Here is a 21,064-nt window from a genome sequence, read left to right on the forward strand (position 1 = left end):
TGTTTTGTGGTTCACAAACTTTTATTGATAATCACTTCATAAGATTGTTTACAAAAGATGTATTTTGTTTAACCAGAATTAAAAATGGAAAACTCTATATATAAATCTCCCTGGCTGCAAAAAAAAAAAAAAAAAAATTACTTCATAAGAAATAAGTAATTTAAGTTACAAATGGCACTTTCCTACTTTATTTTATTATTTTTTTTTTTTAGAGACAGTCTCACTTTGTCACCCTCGGTAGAGTGCTGTAGTGTCAAAGCTCACGGCAACCTCCAGCTTTGGGCCTAGGCGATTCTCTTGCCTCAGCCTCCAGAGTAGAGTGCCCCCTCTTTCTTTGGGGGCAATTGCTGAGTCCCACATGCAGAGATAGGAGGTGAGTCTTCCTAGCCTGACAGTGGTTCTGGGCTGAAATAGGGGTGGGGTTCACCCCCTTCTCAATCCCATAGGCCAATGCCCTGTCCTGTTCCAATAGCAGGTAGGTGAGGGACTCCCTGGCCCCATCTCATGCCAGCCCCTCCCTTCTGGGGTCAGCCTCGGTCATGCTGATTGGCCCATGTGGCTGTGTCCAGCCACCTGTTGCTGTTTGTCAGAGGGGCCACAGTCCCCACACTCCAACCCTGTCACAAGGCTCAGCGCAGTGGCTTGAGGGTAAGCAGGGCTGGGGGTGGTCTGTGCAGTAGTATGGGTCCCCTCGGTCTGGGGGTGTCTCTGAGGTCCATGAGGATCCCCAACTTTTGTGGCTGCCCCCACACACACACACCCAGGAGCCAAACACTGGCCTTCCTGCCCCTTGGGCCCCTCCTCCACCCCCTGCTCTAGGCCATTCCAAGTCTTGGCTTCCTAGGGATGGGCACACATTACTGCCAGCACCTGGAGGCCATAGAGACCCCCAAAAGCAGGGTTTGACTTGAAACTCTTGCAACTCCCAGCTGTGTCTCCAGCCTCACTTTCCTCATTTGCCATATGGGAACACAGTTAGGCTAAATCTAGTTGCTGGGGCTTACACCTCTATATTTGCAGGGTTAGGCAGTTTTGGGTGCCAGGAATGGCCCAGAAGGAGACCCTATGGGAGCAAAGGCCTAGAAGGGGCTGTGCCATCTCTTTGCCTGTCTTGCTGGCCTCAGGCACCGATAAAAATAGTCCCTGGGTTCTGGTTTGGGTTGTGCCTTTGATTCATTGGTGTGTGGCCTTGGGTGGGCTCCAGCCCTCTCTGGGCCCCAGCAGCCTTTGCTGCTGCACTCGTGGGTGCTAGGGCAGCCAGAAGAGGCTGGACTATAGAATGGGGCCCCAAGCAGGCATGTGGGGCTAGGGAAGGGTGCTCAGGGAGAGTGCCCAGGCCATGCCTGACATGAGGATGAATTTGCCAAGTGAAAGGTACCCAAGGCAGAGATGTGGGAGCACAGGGGCCAGTCAACTCATGTCCATAGAGACACAGGTCAGGCCCAGGCCACAGCAGGGGCTCAGTACATGTGACACTCCCTTCCCCACCTCTCCCAGGCAGCTCTGGATCTGCTGCAGCCCTGGCTGGATCCATGGCAACCAGAGGCTGGGAGGAGTTGGACAGAGGCCTAGGCAGCTGCCAGGCTGGCAAAGACCTCTCTGTGCTGGCTGAGCCCCAGAAGGACAGGATTCAAGGTAGCACTGGCAGGACAAAGCCCATCCCCAAGCATGCCCTTGAGCCAGGATGCTCACCTTCATAGAGCAGAGCTTAGTCTCCCATATTGGACTGGCTTGAACTGTGGTCCCTCTGTCCAACCCTAGGCCCCTATTTCTGCCTCAGGGGTTGTAAGGTGCCCCTGAGGATCACAGGTGCTGGCCGAATCCTACCTTGTCACTAAAGTGCTCTTGCCTTTGGGTAAAGCTCTCTCTGAGCCCATCTCCTCTGTGAAATGGTAACAGTCACCTGCACCTTGCTCAGCAGAGCCAGGGGTAGAGGTTGGGATTGGCCTGGGGGTCGCTGCCACCTTGACTCTCCCTCTGTTCCCCCCAACAGGGACATCCAGGCTGGCCGACCCTAGCAGCTGGCCCCATGTGAGTAGCTGGGGCCCTCTAAGTCTCAGCCCAGGAGGCCCTTGGAATAGGGATGAACTGGTCAAGGAGGGTAGGAAGGGTTTGGGATTGGAAGGAAACACCCAGAACGACTGGTGATTTCCCACAGGACCCTCAGAAGACCATGGGTGAAGGCCGAAGTGCATATACCAGGCCCAAGAAGATAGAAAAGGAGCCTGCAGCCAGGGGTGCCCCAGGATCTGGCAAGGAGAAGCTGAAAGCTGGAGCAAGTCTGTTTGCAGGGGGCATGGGTGAAGGGGAATGGGCATGGGACAGCATAAGCCAGGTCCCTGAAGCTGGGTCCTTGGATGGGCAGAAGGGTGGGGGGATGTGACCCAGGTTTCTGCCTGGGTGGCTTCCAGGTGTGGCAGGAAGCAACTAACTGGATTAGGAGCCTCCATTAATGCATGACACAAGCTAAGGCACCCTAATGTCCAGGAAGTTATCGTATGGAAGCATCTGGGTATCTGAAGGCTGCACAGCCAGGTGTGGCAGAGCTGGGATCAGGAAACAGGTGACCCACTTCGCTGCTCCAGTGCCTGGGACGTGGGCTGCCTACACTTGTCCCTGCAGGCCCTGGCACCGCCCCTGCTCACAAGAAGATGCAGGCAGCTTCACCCCCGCAGCCACTACCTCCGCCTCCGGCCCTGAGCGAGGAGCTGCCCTGGGGGGAGGTGACACTCAACAAATGCCTGGTACTGGCCTCCCTGGTAGCGCTTCTGGGCTCGGCTTTCCAGCTGTGTCGTGGTGAGCAGGGCTCTCCAGAAGCAGGTTGGGTCTGGGGACACCTGGGAGCCTGCCCACCCCTCCAGGAAAAGGCCCGGGCAGGCAGCCTCTTCTTTAGGGAGGGTCTTGTGCACCCTCATAGCCAGGCCTGCATCCTTCCCTAGAACATGGTGCCCCATCTCCCCTTAAACGATGGGCCTTGTCATGTCCCCCTCACCCCATGATGGACGGTGAGCTGGACCTCCTTTCCCCTGCCCCCACCTTGTGCACTCTCTCCCTCCACAGGGATGGACCTGGTGCGCACCATGGTCAAGATTTTCTCCCATTGTGGACCTTGGGGACCCTTTCTCTTCCAGGGTTGGGCCCTGTGCGCCCTCTTCCCCACTGATCTTGTGCTTGGCCCTCCCCAAACTGCTCTGCCACCTTCCCTGCACACCGCTAAGGACGCTAGTGAGCGCCTCATTCTCCCATCTCAGGCAGGCCTGCCTCCCTCCCTTGCTAGGGATGCTCCTACAGCCCACAGAGAAAGAATGACCAGTCCTTTTGTGACCAGAAAAAGAGACTTCCCAAGACCTTCTCTTGGAACGTCTCTTTCTTGGAAGGATCCAGCCCAACCTCAGCTCACGTGGTGGCAAGAGTAGCTCCATGTGTCTCAGAGAGAAGAGCTCTAGAGGAGAGGAAGGGACAAAGGGTTGGTCGGTCCATCCACCCTGGATGATTCTCGTCCTGCCCGTTCCCCCGTAGACACAGTGTTTGGAGAAGTGGCCGACCCGGCGCCTGCCCCTGAGCTGTGGGCCCCGCCAAGCTTGGCCCGGAAAGAGCCCGCGTCGCTCCCGGTGAGCACTTTTTCCAGTGACAGGGGGCAGTGGGGATATTATCCAGGGGGAAAGGGGCCAGGCCTGCGGCTGAGGTGGGCGCCGACCCCAGGACCACACTGTCTTGCAGCCTATGCTCACAACGAGGGCGCCCCTACCCGGGCCGCCTGCGCCCCAGGCAGAGGCAAGGGACAGGCCCAAGATTTCCAGAAATCGAGAGGCAACTGAGAAGGATGAGGAGGAACCTGGGAAGACCGCAGGGGAGGATCGCGCGCCCCTCGCAGATCGAGGACCCAAGGAGAGGCGGAGGAAGAAGGAGAGGCCGCGGAAGGAGAGGCCAAGAAAAGAGGAGAGGCCGAGGAGGGAGAGGCCGTCGGCCGCCAGTAAGGCTAACAAAGTGAGCCATCAGCCGTGGGCGCGAGACTCCCGGGATGCGGAGTACAGCAAGAGACAGCCCTGGGCCTCCCCACTGCGCCCCAATGAGCAGCACAGGCCTCTGGGCCGCCAAAAGCATAGCGTAGGCAAAGGGCGGGACTGAGCCGGCCTGGGTCGTGCGCACTAGTTCCCGAACCACTTCTCGACTCTTGGCTGTGGCTCCACGGCTCAGCAAAATAAAGCGAGTGCTGCGGACGCTGCGTTGCCTGCTCCTTTGAGCCTGGACCCCAGAACCAAGCACGGGGCCTGAATGATGGGGTTGAGGCGCTACAGACGGGGAAAGAGACAGTGGGAGCCCAAGGATAGCAAAGGAAGCCCCGCGGCACTCAAAGACGCGCGGACGCCCCAGCCAGGTGACTGCTGGTCTTTATTGAGATGATGCCTAGGGTACGAATAAATATGGGGGAGGGGCGCGCCGGGCTCCTGAGGGCAGTAGTCCGCACAGCGCGGGCTCACCGGCAGCCGCATTCGGTGGCCACCATGTTGGGCACGTGGTGCGCACTGATGCGTTCCTCCGACAGGCTGATGAGGAGCTTGCCGGCATAGGCGGTGGGCACACAGCAGGGCGGGCGAGCCAGGGCGGCCCCGCGGGCCTGCATTTTGAGCAGCAGCACTACATGGTTGCCGTAGCGCGGGTTGCGGTCGGACTGCGGCCAGCCGCACGCGCCCTGGCAGTTGTTGGCCTGGTACGTCTCAGGGATAAGCACCGAGCGCTCGGCGCGTAGGTCCACGCTGAGCTCCTGCAGCGCGCACGGCCCGTCGGTGGTGGCAGTCCCAGCGCTGCGCTGCGCCCGGCCCGGCCCGCGCAGGTCCCGCCCGCGCCACTCTGCCCGCAGCCCCTGCAGCGCCTTCAGGAGAAGCAGCGCACGCAGCGGCCCGCCGGGGCCGCCAGACTCTCCCGGGCACAGGGCAAGCAGGCGCGCCAGCAGCGGAACCACAGCCGGCGGCAGGCCCGGGAGGCCGCGCAGCTCGGCGGCCGCCGCTTGTAGCTCGGCAGCCACTCGTCGCGTCAGGCTCTCAGCCCACGGAGCCGACGTTGGGCCCTGCGGCGGCGCGGGGTTCGCGTCGGTGGCCACGACAGGCGGCAGCAGCAGCAGCAGCGGCTCCTCGCCGTCGAGCATGCGCTCCAGTGCCTCGGGGTCCGACAAGTTGACCAGGCCCTGCGGAAAACTGGCCAGCGCATCCGGGTCCAAGGCCAGGCGCGGCGCCGAGGCCTGGGCCGGAAAGACCCGCAGCGCGCGCACTAGGCGCGTGAGCGTCTCCAGAAAGGGGTCCGCGCTGGGCGGCGGCTCCTCAGGCCCCCGGGACAGCCTGAAACCCGTCGTGGGGGAAGTTAAGAGCGGGCGCCAGGCAACGCCTCCCCCACCAACCCCTGTTCCCCCAACTTGAGCCTGCGCACACCTGGGCGGCGGAAAGGGTACTGTATCCAACTTGCCATGCACGGGGAGCGGCGTGGGCTGGGACCGGGGCAGCAGGAGCAGGGCAGGGGCCATCCGCGTGAAGCAGCGGGGGTTGTCGCCAAACAGTAGCACTTGCAACTGGGTGGTACTCAGGGGGGTATCTGTGCGGGCAGCATCTGTACAGGCGGCGCGGGGCGGCTCAGGCGCTGGGGGGCCTGGGTAGCTGCCACCGCCCCACTCTTCGCTGGGACTTACCGTCTCCGCGGGACCTCAGGGTCAAGGCGAGCCCGGAGCCGTGCCAGGCTTCTTCCGGGCGGTCCAAGGCCAGTGCCAGGTAGCGGGTGTCCCGGGACGGGCAGAGGCTCTGTGGGGATGGGCCCGGCCTGGATGAATGGGGTGGCAGCAGCGCCGTGCCCAGCCCTGCTCTGCGGGCTCCTTCCTCCTACCACTCGGTCCCAAATCCAGACTTGACTCAGCCCTCCTCCTATGAAGTGAAACGTCTAACAAATCTGGGCCCCTCCCCAGCAACGAGAAGGCTCCTGGGGGACCCCGGGCGTGCACCTCCCTGGTACCTGGGTGCCGGGCAGCCCAGCCCCGGCAACAGTGACCTCGGGGCCACGCCCGGTGTACAGCACCAGCAGCGCCAGCTCTGGGGGACCAGCTCCTCCAAGTGGGGGCTCTTGGAACCTCAGCGAGAGTATTGGCTCCCATATCACTGCAGCCACAACGGGATACCTGAGCAACAGGAGCCTAGGCATCCTCCCCACTACCCACCCAGGAGCCATCCTTGCAGCTCTGGACTTTGGAAGGACACTGATGGATGGTCCTCTCTGCTGCTTCTCCCAGCCAGGGAGGAGTGACCGTCCAGTGGAGAGTGGCAATGTCAGGGTTGGGGTGGGGTTGCCACCTTGGGGCCTCTGAGGTCGGGGAGCTCCCAGGAGCAGGCTGTCTGGGGTGTGGGGAGGTGACTCAGAGTTCTAGCCACACACACTGGATTCCTTGTGGGAGGAATGGGTCTCAGGGCAGGGATCTGCACCTTTTTTTTTTTTTTTTTCCTTTTAAAGAGACAGAGTCTCACTTTATTCACAACCTCCAACTCATGGGCTTAGGCGATTCTCTTGCTTCAAGAGCTGGGACTACAGACGCCCACTACAATGCCCGTCTATTTTTTTGTTGCAGTTTGGCTGGGGCTGCGTTTGAACCCATCACCCTGGGTATACTGGTCTGGCGCCCTACCCACTGACCCACAGGTGCTGCCCAGGGATCTGCAACTTCTGACCCCAGACAGGACAGAGGGATGCCCATCCTCCAGGCCAGAGACTGCTGGGGGTGGAGCTCTCTAGTACCCAATCTTTCTGGAAAGGACCCCAGCCCACCCTACAGGGTGAGTGGTGCCTAGGCCCACCTACCTTCCTCCAGGTGCAGGACCAGCAGCCGCTGCCCCTGTGGTGCCCCCAGCCAGGCCCCAAGGCGCTGTAGAAGGGGCAGGGAAGCCTGCTTGTCACCTGGGTTGCAGACCCCGAAGGTGGCCAAGTCTTGGGGCTCCCAGTGAGCCTGCTGCACAGCCCTCAGGAAGGCCCACTCATAGCTGCTCAGGGACCCTGCCACCTTCATGGGGACTCCACTGTGGTTGCTGCCCCCACCCAGAGTCACCAGGCACAGGGGATCCCCTGGGCTGCCTGATGGCCGCCAGTCCCAATCATCGCGAAAGATGAGACCCCCTGTGCTGGCAGCTAGCTCTGCTGCTCCAGGGGTCCCAGCTGCCAGCAACAGAGCCAGGAAATGGAGAGGCAGGCCATGCATCATGGGTGCTGCCAGAGGAAGCACTGCCTTGGCTTAAATGGGACAAAGGGTGGGATGTCTGTGCAGGAGGTAGGACCTATCTCCTCTGTGGTGACCTTGGGGGACAATGCCCAGCACCCGCAGAGCCCGAGTCTAAGCAGCCTTCTCAAAGAGCTCTTTCTATACTGGGCCCCAGAGCCTATCTCCCCTTACTGTCCTTGAGGGCTCTCCCCACCAGAGGGGGAAGGGACTGGCTGGGCTGCCAGATGGTAAACAGTGGCTACTGGTGCTAAGGAGACCAAATGTGCTAGTGTTCAGGCCCTTGGGAGGGTGGGCCTGGAGGATGGCCTTGAATTTAGCTTGGTCTTCCCACCCCTGGGGACTGCCTAGAGGCTTCCCAGGGCATCGAGTAGTCTGGTTTCCCCTCCCAAATAGTGGGTGCCCAGGCCCATTCCTGGCTGGCTGGCAGGTGCTAGTAGGTTTGTTCTCCATGGGGTGGCCTCCAGGAACCAGCTGCCATGCTGCGTCACCTACAAGGATCCCCTGGTGGCTACATAGTAACCACAGTTGGACCCCACAGTGGGGTCCAGTGAGCATTCAATAGCAGCCCTCTGGGTCCCATAACGCCACACATACACATCATCCCTGCCACGAGTGGGGGAAGCTGTTTACTAAGCTCAGGATAGTACAAAAGATGAAAATTCTCTTGTGAGAAACTGCAGGAACACAGAACACCAGGCTTGCTGGGCAAAGGGGTCACTACTCAGTTGGTTGGGGGAGGAGGAGGTATATTCCCAGGGCCTTCGGAGGGGAGTGGGGGCCTCAGCATTGGAGGCATGGGAGTTGGAGGGTGTACCCCAGGGGGCTGAGGGTGTACCCCAGGAGCTGAAGGGTGTACCCCAGGAGCTGGAGGATGGACACCAGGAGCTGAGGGGTGGACCCCTGGGGGCTGAGGGTGGATTCCTGGGGCTGGGGGGTGGACCCCTGGGGCCTGGGGGTGAACTGCAGTAGTTGATGGATGTACTCCAGGAGCCTGGGGATGAACCCCAGCTGATGGAGGAGGGTGGACTCCTGGGGCAGGTGGGTGAACCCCTGGAGCTGGGGGATGGACCCCAGGAGCTGGAGGATGGACCCCAGGAGCTGGAGGGTGGACCCCAGATGCTGGTGGGTGGACCACTGGTGCTGGGGGATGGACCCCAGGGGCTTGGGGATGGACCCCAGATGTGGGGGGGTGGACCACTGGTGCTGGGGGGTGGACGACTGGTGCTGGGGGGTGGACCCCAGGGGCTGGTGGGGGCAGCTGGGGAGGTCCTGGGGGCCCTGAGGGTGCAGGCCCCGTGGGGGGCATGGGGGGCAGGGGCAGGCCCCCAGGTGGGGGTGGTGGCAAAGACTCAGGCAATGGAGGCCGAGGAGGCAACCCATTCATCAGCGGGGGTGGAGGCCGCTTCACCCCAGGAGGCCCAGCAGGAAGGCTGGGTGGAGCTGGGGGCTTCTCCATCTTAAAGTGGAACTGGAGGAAAAACTAGAGAGAGAAACAGGAGGATCAACAGGGCCCCAGGTATGGAAGCGAGCCTGCCACAAGGCCCCAAACTACCCAGGACTTGCAGTAACTGACCTGCTTGGTTTCTCTGTTCCAGTGAGTCCAAAACTTCCCTTCAGCCTTGTCAATCTCTCTGCTAGGTACCTACAAGGATGGGGGTCGGGGGGCAGAGAGGGCTCCTGGTCTCTGGCTTTCAGAACCATAAGGGCCCAAGGCTGCAGGGCTGACATTCAGGCAGGAAGCTCAAGGGAGCCTGAGATGCCAGCTTCTTGTCCTTTAAGGGGACTCCTCCTTAGCACCCTAGGGAAGGCCCAGCCCAACAAAGTGTTTTGTAGGGACAAGGTTCACTTAAAGTGTAAGATAGACTCTAGCTCAGTTGCTTACCAATTTCACCACCCCAAGGAGACTGTAGTCTATCTCACTTGTCATTGCCTTGTCCAGACACAGGACACAGGCTACTGTAATCCCTCAAACAGCCTGGCCTGGGAGGAGGGGGTGTTAAGTAACTTGGCCAAAACCTCACAGACCCACTTACTGAGCCCACGTCAGGGTCTGCACTTTGTGAACACAATCAGAGTCACTAGAGGCACCTCCTAAGAAGGGAAGGCTCAGAGGGGACACTTCCACCAGAGGTGATGAGCACCAGAGGGGATGAGCACCCTGGAGTGAGTTGGCAGCTGCCCCCACCTGGACTGTACAGAACCCTTTTTTTAGGACAGGTCTCACTCTGTTGCCCTGGGTAGAGTGCTGTGGCATCATAGCTCACAGCAACCTCAAGCTCTTGGGCTCAAGTGATCCTCTTGCTTCAGCCTTCGGAGTAACTGGGACTAAAGGCACCTAGTGCCCAACTAGTTTTTTCCATTTTTTTTTTTTTTTTTAAAGAAAAGATGGGATCTCACTCCTGCTCAAGCTGGTCTCAAACTCCTTAGCTCAGGCAATCCACATGCCTTGGCCTCCCAGAGTGCTAAGATTACTGGCATGAGCCACCACACCTGGCCTAAGGACACTTCTTAATCCCACATCTCATGGGGTCCCCAGCTATGCTACCTTGAAGGCAATGGTCTCATAGGGCTCTGCGGCCATTAACAAATATTGCCAGCGCCGGTCCGGGGGCTCAATCCTCTGCTCATAGGCAGACATGAATCGGTGGCGGGGCATGATGCCCTCAGCAATCTCAGGGTAGTCGATCTGTGAAGACACAACCAGGTGACAACACTGCTCTTCAGGAGGCACCTCTGGGACCCCGCCCCTCCTCTCACATCTGACACCTGGGGATCTTATCTCACCTGGAAGAGAAGGCTCTGCTGGCCCATCTCTGAGTCCCTCTGCTTGGTCACTGCAACACACAAGAGCCTCAGGTTAGGGCTGGCTCGTTGCCCTAGCTAACTCTGCCCACTTAACGGGGGGAGGGGGGGGTCACCAGGAGGGTTCTCTACTAACAGCAGCTGGGCCCCGGGACTCTGTGCTACAGGTGAGGCAAAGGTGTGACAAGGCGAGGTCACCTACCCTATATCATTTAAGACAGGAGTTGGAGGGTCCTTCTCAAGGCCTGCCAGGAAATGCTGTTCAAAGGGGTAGTCTCAAAGCCCCTGGAGGCCCTAGCATTGGCCTTGCCTCTCATCCCTGGATACTGAGACACCAGAGGACAGAAGCCAGGGACTTCAGGACTGGGAGTCACTCTGGAACCCAAATGGGGCTAGCCTGAACCCCAGCACTGTACACAGAGGCCTTGTACATCAGAGCTCAGCTGCTAGGTGTGGTGGCTTCATCCCTGCAGGGCCACCTGTCTCCTGGCTGTCCTTCATGTGACCTGAGGGCACATCCTGCTCCCTGTCTCCCCAGTGTACTGAGAACAGGCCTAGGACCCTACTATGGTCTTCCCACCTAGGCCTAGGGGCTCCGGCCAGCCCTTGTTTCTCAAGCAGGTCCTAGGACTGCAGGGTCCTGTCTGTGGTGTTAGCACATGGGATACCCCACCGTCTGTGAAGAACACCTGCTGGGTAGGTTGCCTTCCTTCCTCCCCAACTCCCAGAAACACAATCTCTGTGTTCCAATCTGAACACTTAACCAGTTTTCTGAAATAGCCAACTGAGAACCTACCCTCTGCTAAGGGCCCCACACACTAAGCTGCCTCCTAGACAAACTCTCCATTTCCTCTTCCGAGTTTCAAGTTCAAGGTGGACATACCAGGGCCCCAGTGCCTTCCCACTGTTTTTACTTCTTTACTTGGAGTAAGACGATTTCCCATGAGATTGCATGATGCCCTAATAGGAGAGCAAGAGTGCAGAGAGGAAGCCAAGTTCCACATATCTGGGCCCAGGGCACACATGGGACAGCAGAGTAAGGAGGGTGTGGACCCTGGCTCAGCCAGGAAAGGGACTACCAGGCAGGATGGATGCTTACCCAGCCCAGCCAAACAGCTCTTAGACATTGGGAGAGGCTGTGAATGGGTAAGGGATGGCTTCAAAGGCCAGAGCACAGTAGTGCTAAGGCTCAGGGATGAGGGTGTCAGGGTCCAGCTTCTGTGCTGGAGCCCAAAGAGCTTATTCATGCTGTGACAGCAGCTGCCAGCTGGTGCCGCTCCAGACAGACTCACCTTTGTAGCCTGGGCGGCCAATCTTCACAAATTTCTTCACCTCCACCTTGACCTTCTCAGGCGCAGGCTGGGCAGGGGCCTCCTTCGCCTCCTTGGCTGCTCGCCGGGCCCTACAGGCAGGACAGACCCAGCATTGGGGCTCCTCCCCATGCAGACTACCAAGGCCATGGGCCCCAGTGCTGGCAGTCCCTTTGCTCTGACCTTGGAGCTCATCTATTCTGGGATGAAGCAGTGACAGGTTCTTGTCACACTCCCCATTGTCCCTTGCTGAAGGCCCTTCAAAAAACTTCACACCTCTTTGCTCTCCAATACTGATCAGAGACCTGACTCCAGCTCTAGGCCCAGGCTACTCTGGTTTCACCATCTGGGAGCTGGGATTTGAGGGGTTCACAGAGACCATCAGCTATCAGAAGGCATGTGAGGTACTCACAAGTTGGTTTGGTGCTTCTTTCCTTGGGTATGGGCAAGATAGCTTCCCTGGAGTGGAAAAAGAAAAGGATAATTCAAGGCCAAGTGCATGGGCTCAGGAGGTAGGTCTCCATTCCAAAGTTGGGCCACTGCTAAGGCCCTATCAGGGCAGGCACCATGCTATGAGTGGGGCACCCAGAGATGAGACAGGCTAGCTTGTCCCAGGGACTAAGTGACTGGAGAGGCCTGGAGCAAAGAGGGTACCAGTGCTGGAAAGACCAAACTAGCAGGTGTGAAGGAGGGAAGGGAAGTTTTAGGAATGTCAGTATTTAGGAATGCATGGGATGCTCCTAGGCATGTGGATCCACCTGGGCTGGGACAGCTGCTCAGCAATGAACATGTCCTGTGACCCCATTACTCCATTTTGAGAATACCTACATGGACAGGATACAATGATCCATTGGAAGATTGCACCAGTAGTGACCCTGCAACCCCTTAGGGGACACTGAGCAATGTCTGGGTCGCTGCTCAGCACCAGCAGTGCCCAGAATGGCCCGCCCCAGAGAATTATCCCAATGTCAGGCAGAGGGAGGTTGCTCTCCTCAGCACTGTCTGCAGTTGTGAATGAGTTGGGAAGCAAACCAGAACAAAACCTATCCCTTAGGGAATGAATTAGTCCAATGTGAACGACAGTCCAACATATGGAGTGAGACTTGGATAATCTTATGACTTTTTTTTTTTTTTTTTTTTGAGACAGAGTACTTATTACGTCGCCCTCAGTAGAGTGCCGTGGCGACACTCACAGCAACCTCAAACTCTTGGGCTTAAGCGATTCTCTTGCCTCAGTCTCCCAAGTAGCTGGGACTACAGGCACCCGCCTATTTTTTTTTTTTTTTTTTTTTTGAGACAAAGCCTCAAGCTGTCGCCCTGGGTAGAGTGCTGTGGCATCACAGCTCACAGCAACCTCTAACTCCTAGGCTTAAGTGATTCTCTTGCTTCAGCCTCCCGAGTAGCTGGGACTATAGGCGCCTGCACAACGCCTGGCTATTTTTTTGCTGCAATTTGGCTGGGGACAGATTTGAACCCGCCGCCCTCGGTATATGGGGTTGGTGCCCTACCCACTCAGCCATAGGTGCCACCCTGCCCAGCTTATTTTTAGAGACAGGGTCTTGCTTTTGCTCAGGCTGGTCTCTAACTCCTGAGCTCAGGCAATCCACCTGCCTCGGCCTCCAAAAGGATTACAGGCATGAGCCACTGTGCCTGGCCAGGTCTAAGCTTTTAATACAATCTCACAGGACAGGTGTGGTGGCTGGGATGTATGTGGCCCCCAGCACACAGCTAGGGACTGGGTGTCATAGCACTGGGGTAGGAAGTTATGGAGTAGGGCAGCACCGAAGGAAGCCTGGTCCAGGGGAGACCCACAAAAGCCAAGAGAACACACCTCGTTGTTGTGAAGCGTCAGGCAGAGTTTGCATTCATATGAACCCAGATGATTTTTCATAAAATATGGGTCCTGGGGAGGGAACAAACACCCTTGTTAGACAGCAGAGGACCACACCCACACTGAGCTGTTCTGCCCCATGTTCAGAGCACAGCTCTCCCTCAAGTCTAGTCAAATGCTCTTTTTTTTTTTTTTTTTTTTTTTTTTGAGACGGTCTCAAGCTGTCACCCTGGGTAGAGTGGCATGGCATCACAGCTCACAGCAACCTCCAACGCTTGGGCTCAAGCAATCCTCTTGCCTCAGTTATTCCATTTTTAGTGGAGATGGGGTCAGGCTAGAGTCAAACTCGTGAGCTCAAGCTATCCACTTGCCTCAGCCTCCCAGAGTGCTAGGATTATAGCCATGAGCCATTGTGCCCGGCCTAGTCAAATGTTTTTAAGAAGTAGGACCAGATCTAGGTGAGTCCTGAGTCTGTGTCTCAGCAGGAAGCCTCTGTGACACGTGTGCAGACCACCTGGGACCTGGTGAAAATGCACAGGCCATGTCAGCAGGGCTAGGGACTCCTGACTCTGAGGCCACACATCTCAGGCCATTTTGAATCTGAGGAGAGAAGAGCTAAGACAGCATTGCTGGTCACAGTCTCCCAGACCAGAGATCTGTCCCCTGACTTCATCGACAGACCAACTGTTGGTGCGAGCCAGACACGGGAAGAAGAAAAGCAAATGGCAAATGAACAACCTGAAGACCCACTCTCAGCTGGGGTAGTGGGACTCCTTCTTCCCAGAAGCAGAAGCATAAGGGTGTGTGCTTCTGATCTCAGGTGCTACAGCAGACAGACCAGGGAACAAATCCTGACTCTACCACCACAGTTGTGCCATCCCCTTCTGCACCTGTTTCCTAATCTAGGAGATGGGGACAGTAAGAACCAACTTCACAGGGCAGGCCGGTGGGGATCTTCGGGAATCCCCAGCACATAGCAAGAGCTCAGCATATCCTGGTGGATTTCGGAGTCTAAGGGGAACCACACATTGACTGCCAGGGGTCTCACCCAGGCAATTCTGCCTCAGAGAACATCTCGGGACATTGACTGTCGTAACAGAGGATGGAGTGCCCTGACACAGAGTGGGTGGAGGCTAGATGCACTGTTCAGCACCCTGTGGCACCCAGGATGGGCACACCCAGAGAATCATCTGGCCCCAAGCCCCAGTTTCCACAGTGCTTGGGAGGACCTGACCTACCAGTGTCTGTGCACAAGGTGGAGAGAGGCCAGGGTCTTGAATAGAGCTCCACAGCATCTCTTCCTGGCTGCCCTGGACCCCCACCCTCTACCACAAGTCACCTGTGTGCCCCCTTGTGCAGGACCCACCTTGTTGATGTCGATGGTTTCCAGGGCCAGCTGCCGGAGGCGCTCCCGCCGGTCCCGGTTGCTTTCAGAGGAGGAGGCCACGCCCCCACTGCCAGTCTTGCCGCCTGGCCGATGCTGGAAGTCCATGGTGCTGGCTTTGGGGCTTCAGTAGACTGTCGTGATACCTGGAGAGCAAAAAGAAGTGATTACGATGGCTCAGGGTATGGTAGGTACACTGGGACTTCCTCTGGGCTGCAGGTATGACCAGCCTTCACCTTGCATGGCCACCACCTAGAATCAACACCCCCTAGTCTAGGAAGCCAGGGGCCTCTGTGGGTCAGGCACAGAAACAGGAAACTGGAACCTGTCTTGAGAGGCTCCTGACATGGGTCCTAAAAGATTACAGGCATGTCTCCAAGTGACCGTGGGGGAGGGTGATGGTGAGGTCACAGCCCAGAATGAAATAGCAACTTGGAGCCCAGAGAAGGCCCAATCGGGGAAAACGAGGCCAAGTTCTCACAAACAAGTTACCATCTCCAAGAAGCCTTCCCTGATTGCCCCAGCCTGTAGTGTTCACTCCTTCCTCCCAATTCCCTTTCTAGATGGCTACACTTACTCATCCCAATTTAAATTCTATTTCTTGGGCTCAGATGTAAATTCGTTGCAGGCTAGGAAGACATCTATCTTTGGATCCTCACTGCCTAATGATGCACAGGAGCCAGGATGGGACAGATGACCACACCAAGAACCACCAATCTGTACTGATGTTTTTATTTCCTCACTTATTTTAAGTGACATTTCCAGAACATTTTTTTTTTTTTTTACTAGGCAAAGAACTTTATTAACCTTTCTTTCAAACTTTATTCTCAGGCTTCTTCAGCTTAATTAGCTGCAAAGAATGAATTATGTACAAGCAAAAACTGAAAAGAGCTGCAATGTCTAAGGGGCTTGGGCTTAAAAATATTGGAGATCTAGATTTTATTAGATCCATAAACAAAAACGATTTTAAAAAGCAGTCATAATATAAAATAGCAGCTCCCGGTAACTTCTTCAAATTTCATCTTCAGAAGTTGACTCAATTCAGTTTGCCTGTAATGGCTGGGAAGACCTGGAACAGGTCTCAGAAGGAAAAATATTAATGAAGCCAAGAATTAAAATCTATCTGGGAAAGAGTCCAGTTGCTTCTTAAACGGTCAAACTCTTAAGTGGCTAGTGCTTGGCCTGGAAACCTGAACCTGAGGAGGGGGTATTACACAAAGCTTGTGCTGAAATAGTTGACTGGCTTAGGGAAACCCAAACAGATACTTAGTAGCTACTTACCAACTCAAACTTCTCCAAGTCTAATCCAAGGGAAAACGAGAAAACTATCCACAACACAGGCCACATAGACCACTGAACACCTGTGCTGTCCCCACCCCAGCAGAAAAGAGGCCACACCCTGAGGAAGGTGCTGTTCTCCCAACATCTCCAACCCCAAGATGGATTTTATTCTCACAAGAAGTGAAATAAAAGGGCCTCTAAGTATAGAAAGCCAGGCACAGTGGAGCAAGGGAGCCTGGGGTCAAGCTGGAACTCAGGGGTTAAATCAAGGCCCAAGGACTAAGCCCTGGAGAGGCCCATCCCTTCCTCCACATGGTCCACAAAAGGCAGGCTCAGCTGATGCCCCCAGCCAAGGAGGAGATCAGGAATCCTTTCTGTGGAAATAGGCCAAAGGAAGAATTCTCAAATATTTATACATGGGGTTCCCCACAACCCAAGAAAACTCCTGCTTTTTGTCAGGCTGTTCAGCAGCTGACACTCACTAGATGAGATGCACCACTTACACACAAGAACTGTCTACTACTTTATTATTATTATTATTTATTTTATTTATTTATTTATTTTTTGTAGAGACAGAGTCTCACTGTACCGCCCTCGGGTAGAGTGCCGTGGCGTCACACGGCTCACAACAACCTCCAGCTCTTGGGCTTACGTGATTCTCTTGCCTCAGCCTCGAGCAGCTGGGACTACAGGTGCCCGCCACAACGCCCGGCTATTTTATTTATTTATTTATTTTTTTAAGAGACAGAATCTCAACTTTGTCACCCTGAGTCGAGTGCCATGGCATCACAGCTCTTGGGCTTAGCCAATTCTCTTGCCTCAGCCTCCCGAGTAGTTGGGACTACAGGCACCCATCACAACGCCCAGCTGTTTTTTTTTTGTTGTTGCAGTTTGGCTGGGGATGGGTTTGAACCTGCCGCCATCCTTGTTATATGGGGCCAGCGCCCTACTCACTGAGCCACAGGCGCCACCCTACTACTTTATTCTTAAACAACCACGTATATCTGAGAAAAAAGAGACTTGATAGAAACCCCAACAAAGATACTGTTAATATTTTTTCATTATGAGAGAAGTTATTGTACCATGAAACTAGAACAGGATGCCAAGTGATAACAAGTCAAATTAAAACAAAAAAAGAAGCCCTTGAAAAATAAAAATGGGCGTGGTGCCCGTAGCACAGTGGGTACAGCGCCAGCCACATACACTGAGGATGGAGGGTTAGAACGTGGCCAGGGCCAGCTAAACAATAATGACAACTGCAACAAAAAACAAATAAATAAAAACAGCTGGGCGTTGTGATAGGCGCCTATAGTCCCAGTGACTTGGGAGGCTGAAGCAAGAGACTGGCTTAAGCCCAGAGTTTGAGTTTGCTGTGATGCCACAGCACTCTTCCCAGGGCAACATAGTGAGACTCTATCTCCAAAAAAAAAAAAAACAGGAGGAAAAGGAAGAACCCAGATGAAATTCCAGAGTGAAAATGGGGAAAAAGAATCCAACAAAATAAAAATGGAGATTATTAAAAAAATAATAAATTATCAAATAAATTAAAAATCTAACAACTAAAAGTACCTAATTGTCCAAATAGAAGGAGTCCACCTGAATCAACCAATAAAGATACCCTCAATTAATGGATCAGGAAACATTATACCACCAAGGAAAATCTTAAGCTTCTATCAGGAAAAAAAAAATAGAAACAAAAGATCAGAAACCAGAATAGGCATCTTCTTTTTTTTTTTTAAGAGACAGAGCTCACAGCAACCTCCAACTCCTGGGCTTAGGCAATTTTCTTGCCTCAGCCTCCCAAGTAGCTGGGACTAGAGGCGCCCGCCACAATGCCCACTATTTTTTTGTTGCAGTTTGGCCGGGGCGTGCTTGAACCCACCACCCTCAGAATATGGGGCTGGAGCCCTACTCACTGAGCCACAGGTGCCGCCCCCAGAATAGGTATCTTTCAAGAAAGACACTGAGAACTTAAGCAATGCTTTCACTATCCTGAATACAGACTTTCAATGTAGAATTTTTTTTTTTTTTTTGAGACACAGTCTTACTATGTTGCCCTCGATAGAGTACAGTGGCATCACAGCTCATAGCAACCTCAAACTCTTGGGCTTAAGCAACTCTCTTGCCTCAGCCTCCCAAGTAGCTGGAACTACAGGCACCCACCACAATGCTCAGCTATTTTTTGGTTGCAGTTATCGTTGTTTAGCTGGCCCGAGCTGGGTTTGAACCCACCAGCCTCAGTGTATGTGGCTGGCACCGTAACCACCATCCTACGGGCACCAAGCCTCAATCTAGAATTTTGTACCCAGCCAAACTTCCAAGTATGAGGACAAATAAAGTTATTTTCAGACAATAAGGGACTAAAAAACAACAACAACAAAATCACCTATTACTTCAAAAGCTATCAGGAGATAGGCTCTGAAAGAAGAAAAGAAAAGATTGCCAGATGGAAAACAGAAGCCAACCCAGGAGAGCAATGACACAAAGGTCTAGGAAAACAGCTCTGCTGCAAGCCTACAGAGCAACGAGTCCAATTTGGAGCAGGAAGATTTAGGGGTCTGGCAGGAAAGTGGAGAAGGGGAAATCAATTTATTCAAACCTATGGAGAATACACTCGGTAAGTGTATAGGATGCTAAAGCTTTGAGGAAAAAAAATTAACGATAGTTAAAATAAAAATCAGGTTGATTAAAAAAAGTTAATTAATTTGGAGCATACAAGAAAACAAGTGCAGTTGAATTTATTACTTGCTTTAGCAACCAACAATATTTTCAGCCTTAGAAAATGAGATCACTAATTAGACAAAAAGCTCATGATAAAAACTCATTTGGGGCCTCGCACCAAAGGAAGCATCACTTGAGACCCCTAAGCTTCAGGATCTCCGTGGGTTACTTCCCTCCCAAGCCTGAGGTCCAGCCAGCACCCAATGGATGACAAGAAGAAGAAACGGAGTCCCAAACCCTGTCTGACCCAGTCAGGCCAGGCCCCAGGCACACTACGCAGGGTCCCTGTGCCCACCAGCCACAGCGGCTCCTTGGCCCTTGGACTCCCTCATCTGCCATCCCCCAAGCAGCGGGCTAAGTTCAAGAGAGTAGGCAAAGAGAAATGCCGTCCAGTGCTGGCTGGAGGTGCAGGTGGCTCTGCAGGCACGCCCCTGCAGCACTCCTTCCTGACCGAGGTGACCGATGTCTATGAGATGGAGGGGGGACTACTGAACCTGCTCAATGATTTTCACTCAGGCCGGCTTCAGGCCTTTGGGAGGGAATGTTCCTTCGAGCAGTTGGAGCACGTGCGCGAGATGCAGGAGAAGCTGGCCCGGCTCCACTTTAGCCTGGACGTGTGTGGGGAAGAGGATGATGATGAAGAGGAAGAGGACGGGGTCACCGAGAGGCTGCCTGAGGAGCAGAAGACGACAATGGCTGACCGAAACCTGGACCAGCTGCTTAGCAATCTGGAAGATCTTAGTAATTCTATACAGAAGCTGCACCTGGCCGAGAACGCCGACCTGGAGGATCAGTCAGCAGCTTAGGTGCTGGGACGCAGGCCCAAGCTGCCCCTCTCATTCCTTTCAAACTGTGACTTCTTATGGACTTGAGAGGGTATTCCGCGGCCCCCCAGGTGCTATGGGGTTGGGGGGGGGGGCACTGTATGGAATTAAACCAGAAAGCAAGAAAAAAAAAAAAACTCATTTGGGGGCATCACTCAGTTGGTAGGGCGTCAGCCACATACACAAGAGTGGTGGGTTCGAACCTGGCCCCTGGCAACTAAAACAATGACAACTGCAACAACAACAAAAAATAGCCAGATGTTGTGGAGGGCACCCATAGTCCCAGCTACTTGGGAGGCTGAGGCAAGAGAATCGCTTAAGCCCAGGAGTTTGAGGTTGCTGTGAGTTGTGACGCCACAGCACTCTACCCAGGGCAACAGCTTGAGACTTTGTCTCAAAAAACAAACAAAAAACAAAAACAAAACTCATTTTGGGTACAGAAGACACTGCAGTGGAAGAATAGTAGGGAAAATAAGATCTCACCGCCCACAACAGGAAATCAGCAGATGGTATCTAAAAATTGATATACCTGGGCCAGGCGCGGTGGCTCACCTGCCGTCACAGGTTCGAGACCAGCCTGAGCCACAGCGAGACCTCGTCTCTAAAAAACAAACAAACAAAAAAAAAAAGCCGGGCGTTGTGGCCGGCACCTGCAGTCCCAGCTACTTGGGAGGCTGAGGCAAGAGAATCGCTTAAGCTCATGAGTTTCAGGTTGCTGTGAGCTACGATGCTCATTGCACTCTACTGAGGGCGACAAAGTGAGACTCTATCTCAAAAATAAGTAAATAATAATAAATAAATAAGAACAAAAATCGATATACCCAGAAAACAGGGTGTTCTTCATGAAGGTAAATAGCAGGGGAAACGGCTTTGAGAATTGAAAAGACGTCGCCTATGGGCCTTGGGACTGGACCAGAAAGCTGGTATTACTTTTTATCTCCTTAAGCCCAGCAAACCACCTATTTTACAGCTGTTCTAACTGTTCTCGGTCAAAGGACGGATGAAAGCAGCGGATCCGGCACGTAAGTCTGACTGGCCCGGATGCACCTGCAAAGGTCGGCCAGTTAACCTCTCCAGAACGTCCTCGGCGTGGAGCTAAGGCTGTTACTCCCGTCTCACAGTTAAGGGTTGCGGTATCCTTTAATCGCCCTCCAAAGCCAATTAACGGATATAAACTAGTATTCAGAAAAGTCCTGGGATAGACGGAAGGCGCCCGAAGCCATTTTGGCCGCGATCACCGACCGGACCCCAACGCGTCTTCAGAGAGCGCCAAGCTGGCAGGGAGGAGGGTCCCGCCCAGCACGGGACGCCGAAGAGCGCAGAAGGCCAGACACCCGCGAGAGGAGGAAGGCTGCCCATCCTCCCCTCAGCCCGCCTCCCCCACATTAGGCGCCAGGTTCCCGCATCCACCCACTTCTAGGGAACCTGAGGATGCTGGCGGCCGTCGCCCTTACCCACCACTTCTCCTCACCCGCGCCCAAAGCCTTGCTACCGCCGCCTTCTCTCCCACCGCCACGATTTAGGTCTGCGCACGCGCATCGCGAGCAAAGCAAGCACTTCCGGGGCAAACGGTAGGGGTCTGCCGTGTACGCATGCCTGGCCTAGCGAAAGGCGTGGGCCGGACGCTCTGGAGGAGTGAGGGTCAGGGCGCGAGGGGGCGGG

The 21,064-nt window shown here is 54.9% G+C and overlaps 4 protein-coding genes across 11 annotated transcripts; 2 read left to right on the top strand and 2 right to left on the bottom strand.

Annotated features, from left to right (window-relative positions):
• Nucleotides 1–597: 597 nt before the first annotated feature.
• Nucleotides 598–4,220, top strand: JSRP1 (junctional sarcoplasmic reticulum protein 1). Of its 2 annotated transcripts, none has more exons than XM_053570746.1 (7): nt 598–648; nt 1,498–1,635; nt 1,994–2,031; nt 2,159–2,279; nt 2,623–2,796; nt 3,520–3,611; nt 3,721–4,220. In XM_053570746.1, exons 2-7 carry the CDS (start codon nt 1,533–1,535, stop codon nt 4,126–4,128), a joined length of 936 nt encoding a protein of 311 aa, XP_053426721.1. In that variant the 5' UTR covers nt 598–648; nt 1,498–1,532; the 3' UTR covers nt 4,129–4,220. The 2 variants fall into 2 exon arrangements, with proteins under 2 accessions (XP_053426721.1, XP_053426726.1); XM_053570751.1 differs by having other exon boundaries at nt 603–648; nt 1,502–1,635.
• Nucleotides 4,221–4,374: 154 nt separating this feature from the next.
• Nucleotides 4,375–7,709, bottom strand: AMH (anti-Mullerian hormone). 2 transcript variants are annotated; one of them, XM_053580994.1, is made up of 5 exons: nt 6,835–7,709; nt 5,998–6,140; nt 5,681–5,789; nt 5,427–5,601; nt 4,375–5,336 (listed from the first exon to the last, which is right to left on the bottom strand). In XM_053580994.1, exons 1-5 carry the CDS (start codon nt 7,229–7,231, stop codon nt 4,478–4,480), a joined length of 1,683 nt encoding a protein of 560 aa, XP_053436969.1. In that variant the 5' UTR covers nt 7,232–7,709; the 3' UTR covers nt 4,375–4,477. The 2 variants fall into 2 exon arrangements, with proteins under 2 accessions (XP_053436969.1, XP_053436961.1); XM_053580986.1 differs by having other exon boundaries at nt 4,375–5,601.
• Nucleotides 7,710–7,857: 148 nt separating this feature from the next.
• On the bottom strand, nt 7,858–20,952 carry SF3A2 (splicing factor 3a subunit 2). Of its 6 annotated transcripts, none has more exons than XM_053581013.1 (9): nt 20,874–20,952; nt 14,559–14,722; nt 13,193–13,264; nt 11,774–11,820; nt 11,344–11,453; nt 10,034–10,083; nt 9,795–9,935; nt 8,823–8,891; nt 7,858–8,729 (listed from the first exon to the last, which is right to left on the bottom strand). In XM_053581013.1, the coding sequence occupies exons 2-9, from the start codon at nt 14,682–14,684 to the stop codon at nt 7,971–7,973; spliced, it is 1,374 nt and encodes a 457-aa protein (XP_053436988.1). In that variant the 5' UTR covers nt 14,685–14,722; nt 20,874–20,952; the 3' UTR covers nt 7,858–7,970. The 6 variants fall into 6 exon arrangements, with proteins under 6 accessions (XP_053436988.1, XP_053436982.1, XP_053437002.1 ...); XM_053581007.1 differs by having other exon boundaries at nt 20,861–20,952; XM_053581027.1 differs by having other exon boundaries at nt 20,880–20,948.
• Nucleotides 16,566–19,550, top strand: LOC128578413 (coiled-coil domain-containing protein 28B-like). Its single transcript, XM_053581059.1, has one exon. It carries the CDS (start codon nt 18,782–18,784, stop codon nt 19,382–19,384), a length of 603 nt encoding a protein of 200 aa, XP_053437034.1. The 5' UTR covers nt 16,566–18,781; the 3' UTR covers nt 19,385–19,550.
• Nucleotides 20,953–21,064: the final 112 nt, after the last annotated feature.

The sequence above is a fragment of the Nycticebus coucang genome, chromosome 2 (assembly GCF_027406575.1).
Source record: "Nycticebus coucang isolate mNycCou1 chromosome 2, mNycCou1.pri, whole genome shotgun sequence".
Taxonomy (NCBI): Eukaryota; Metazoa; Chordata; class Mammalia; order Primates; family Lorisidae; genus Nycticebus; species Nycticebus coucang.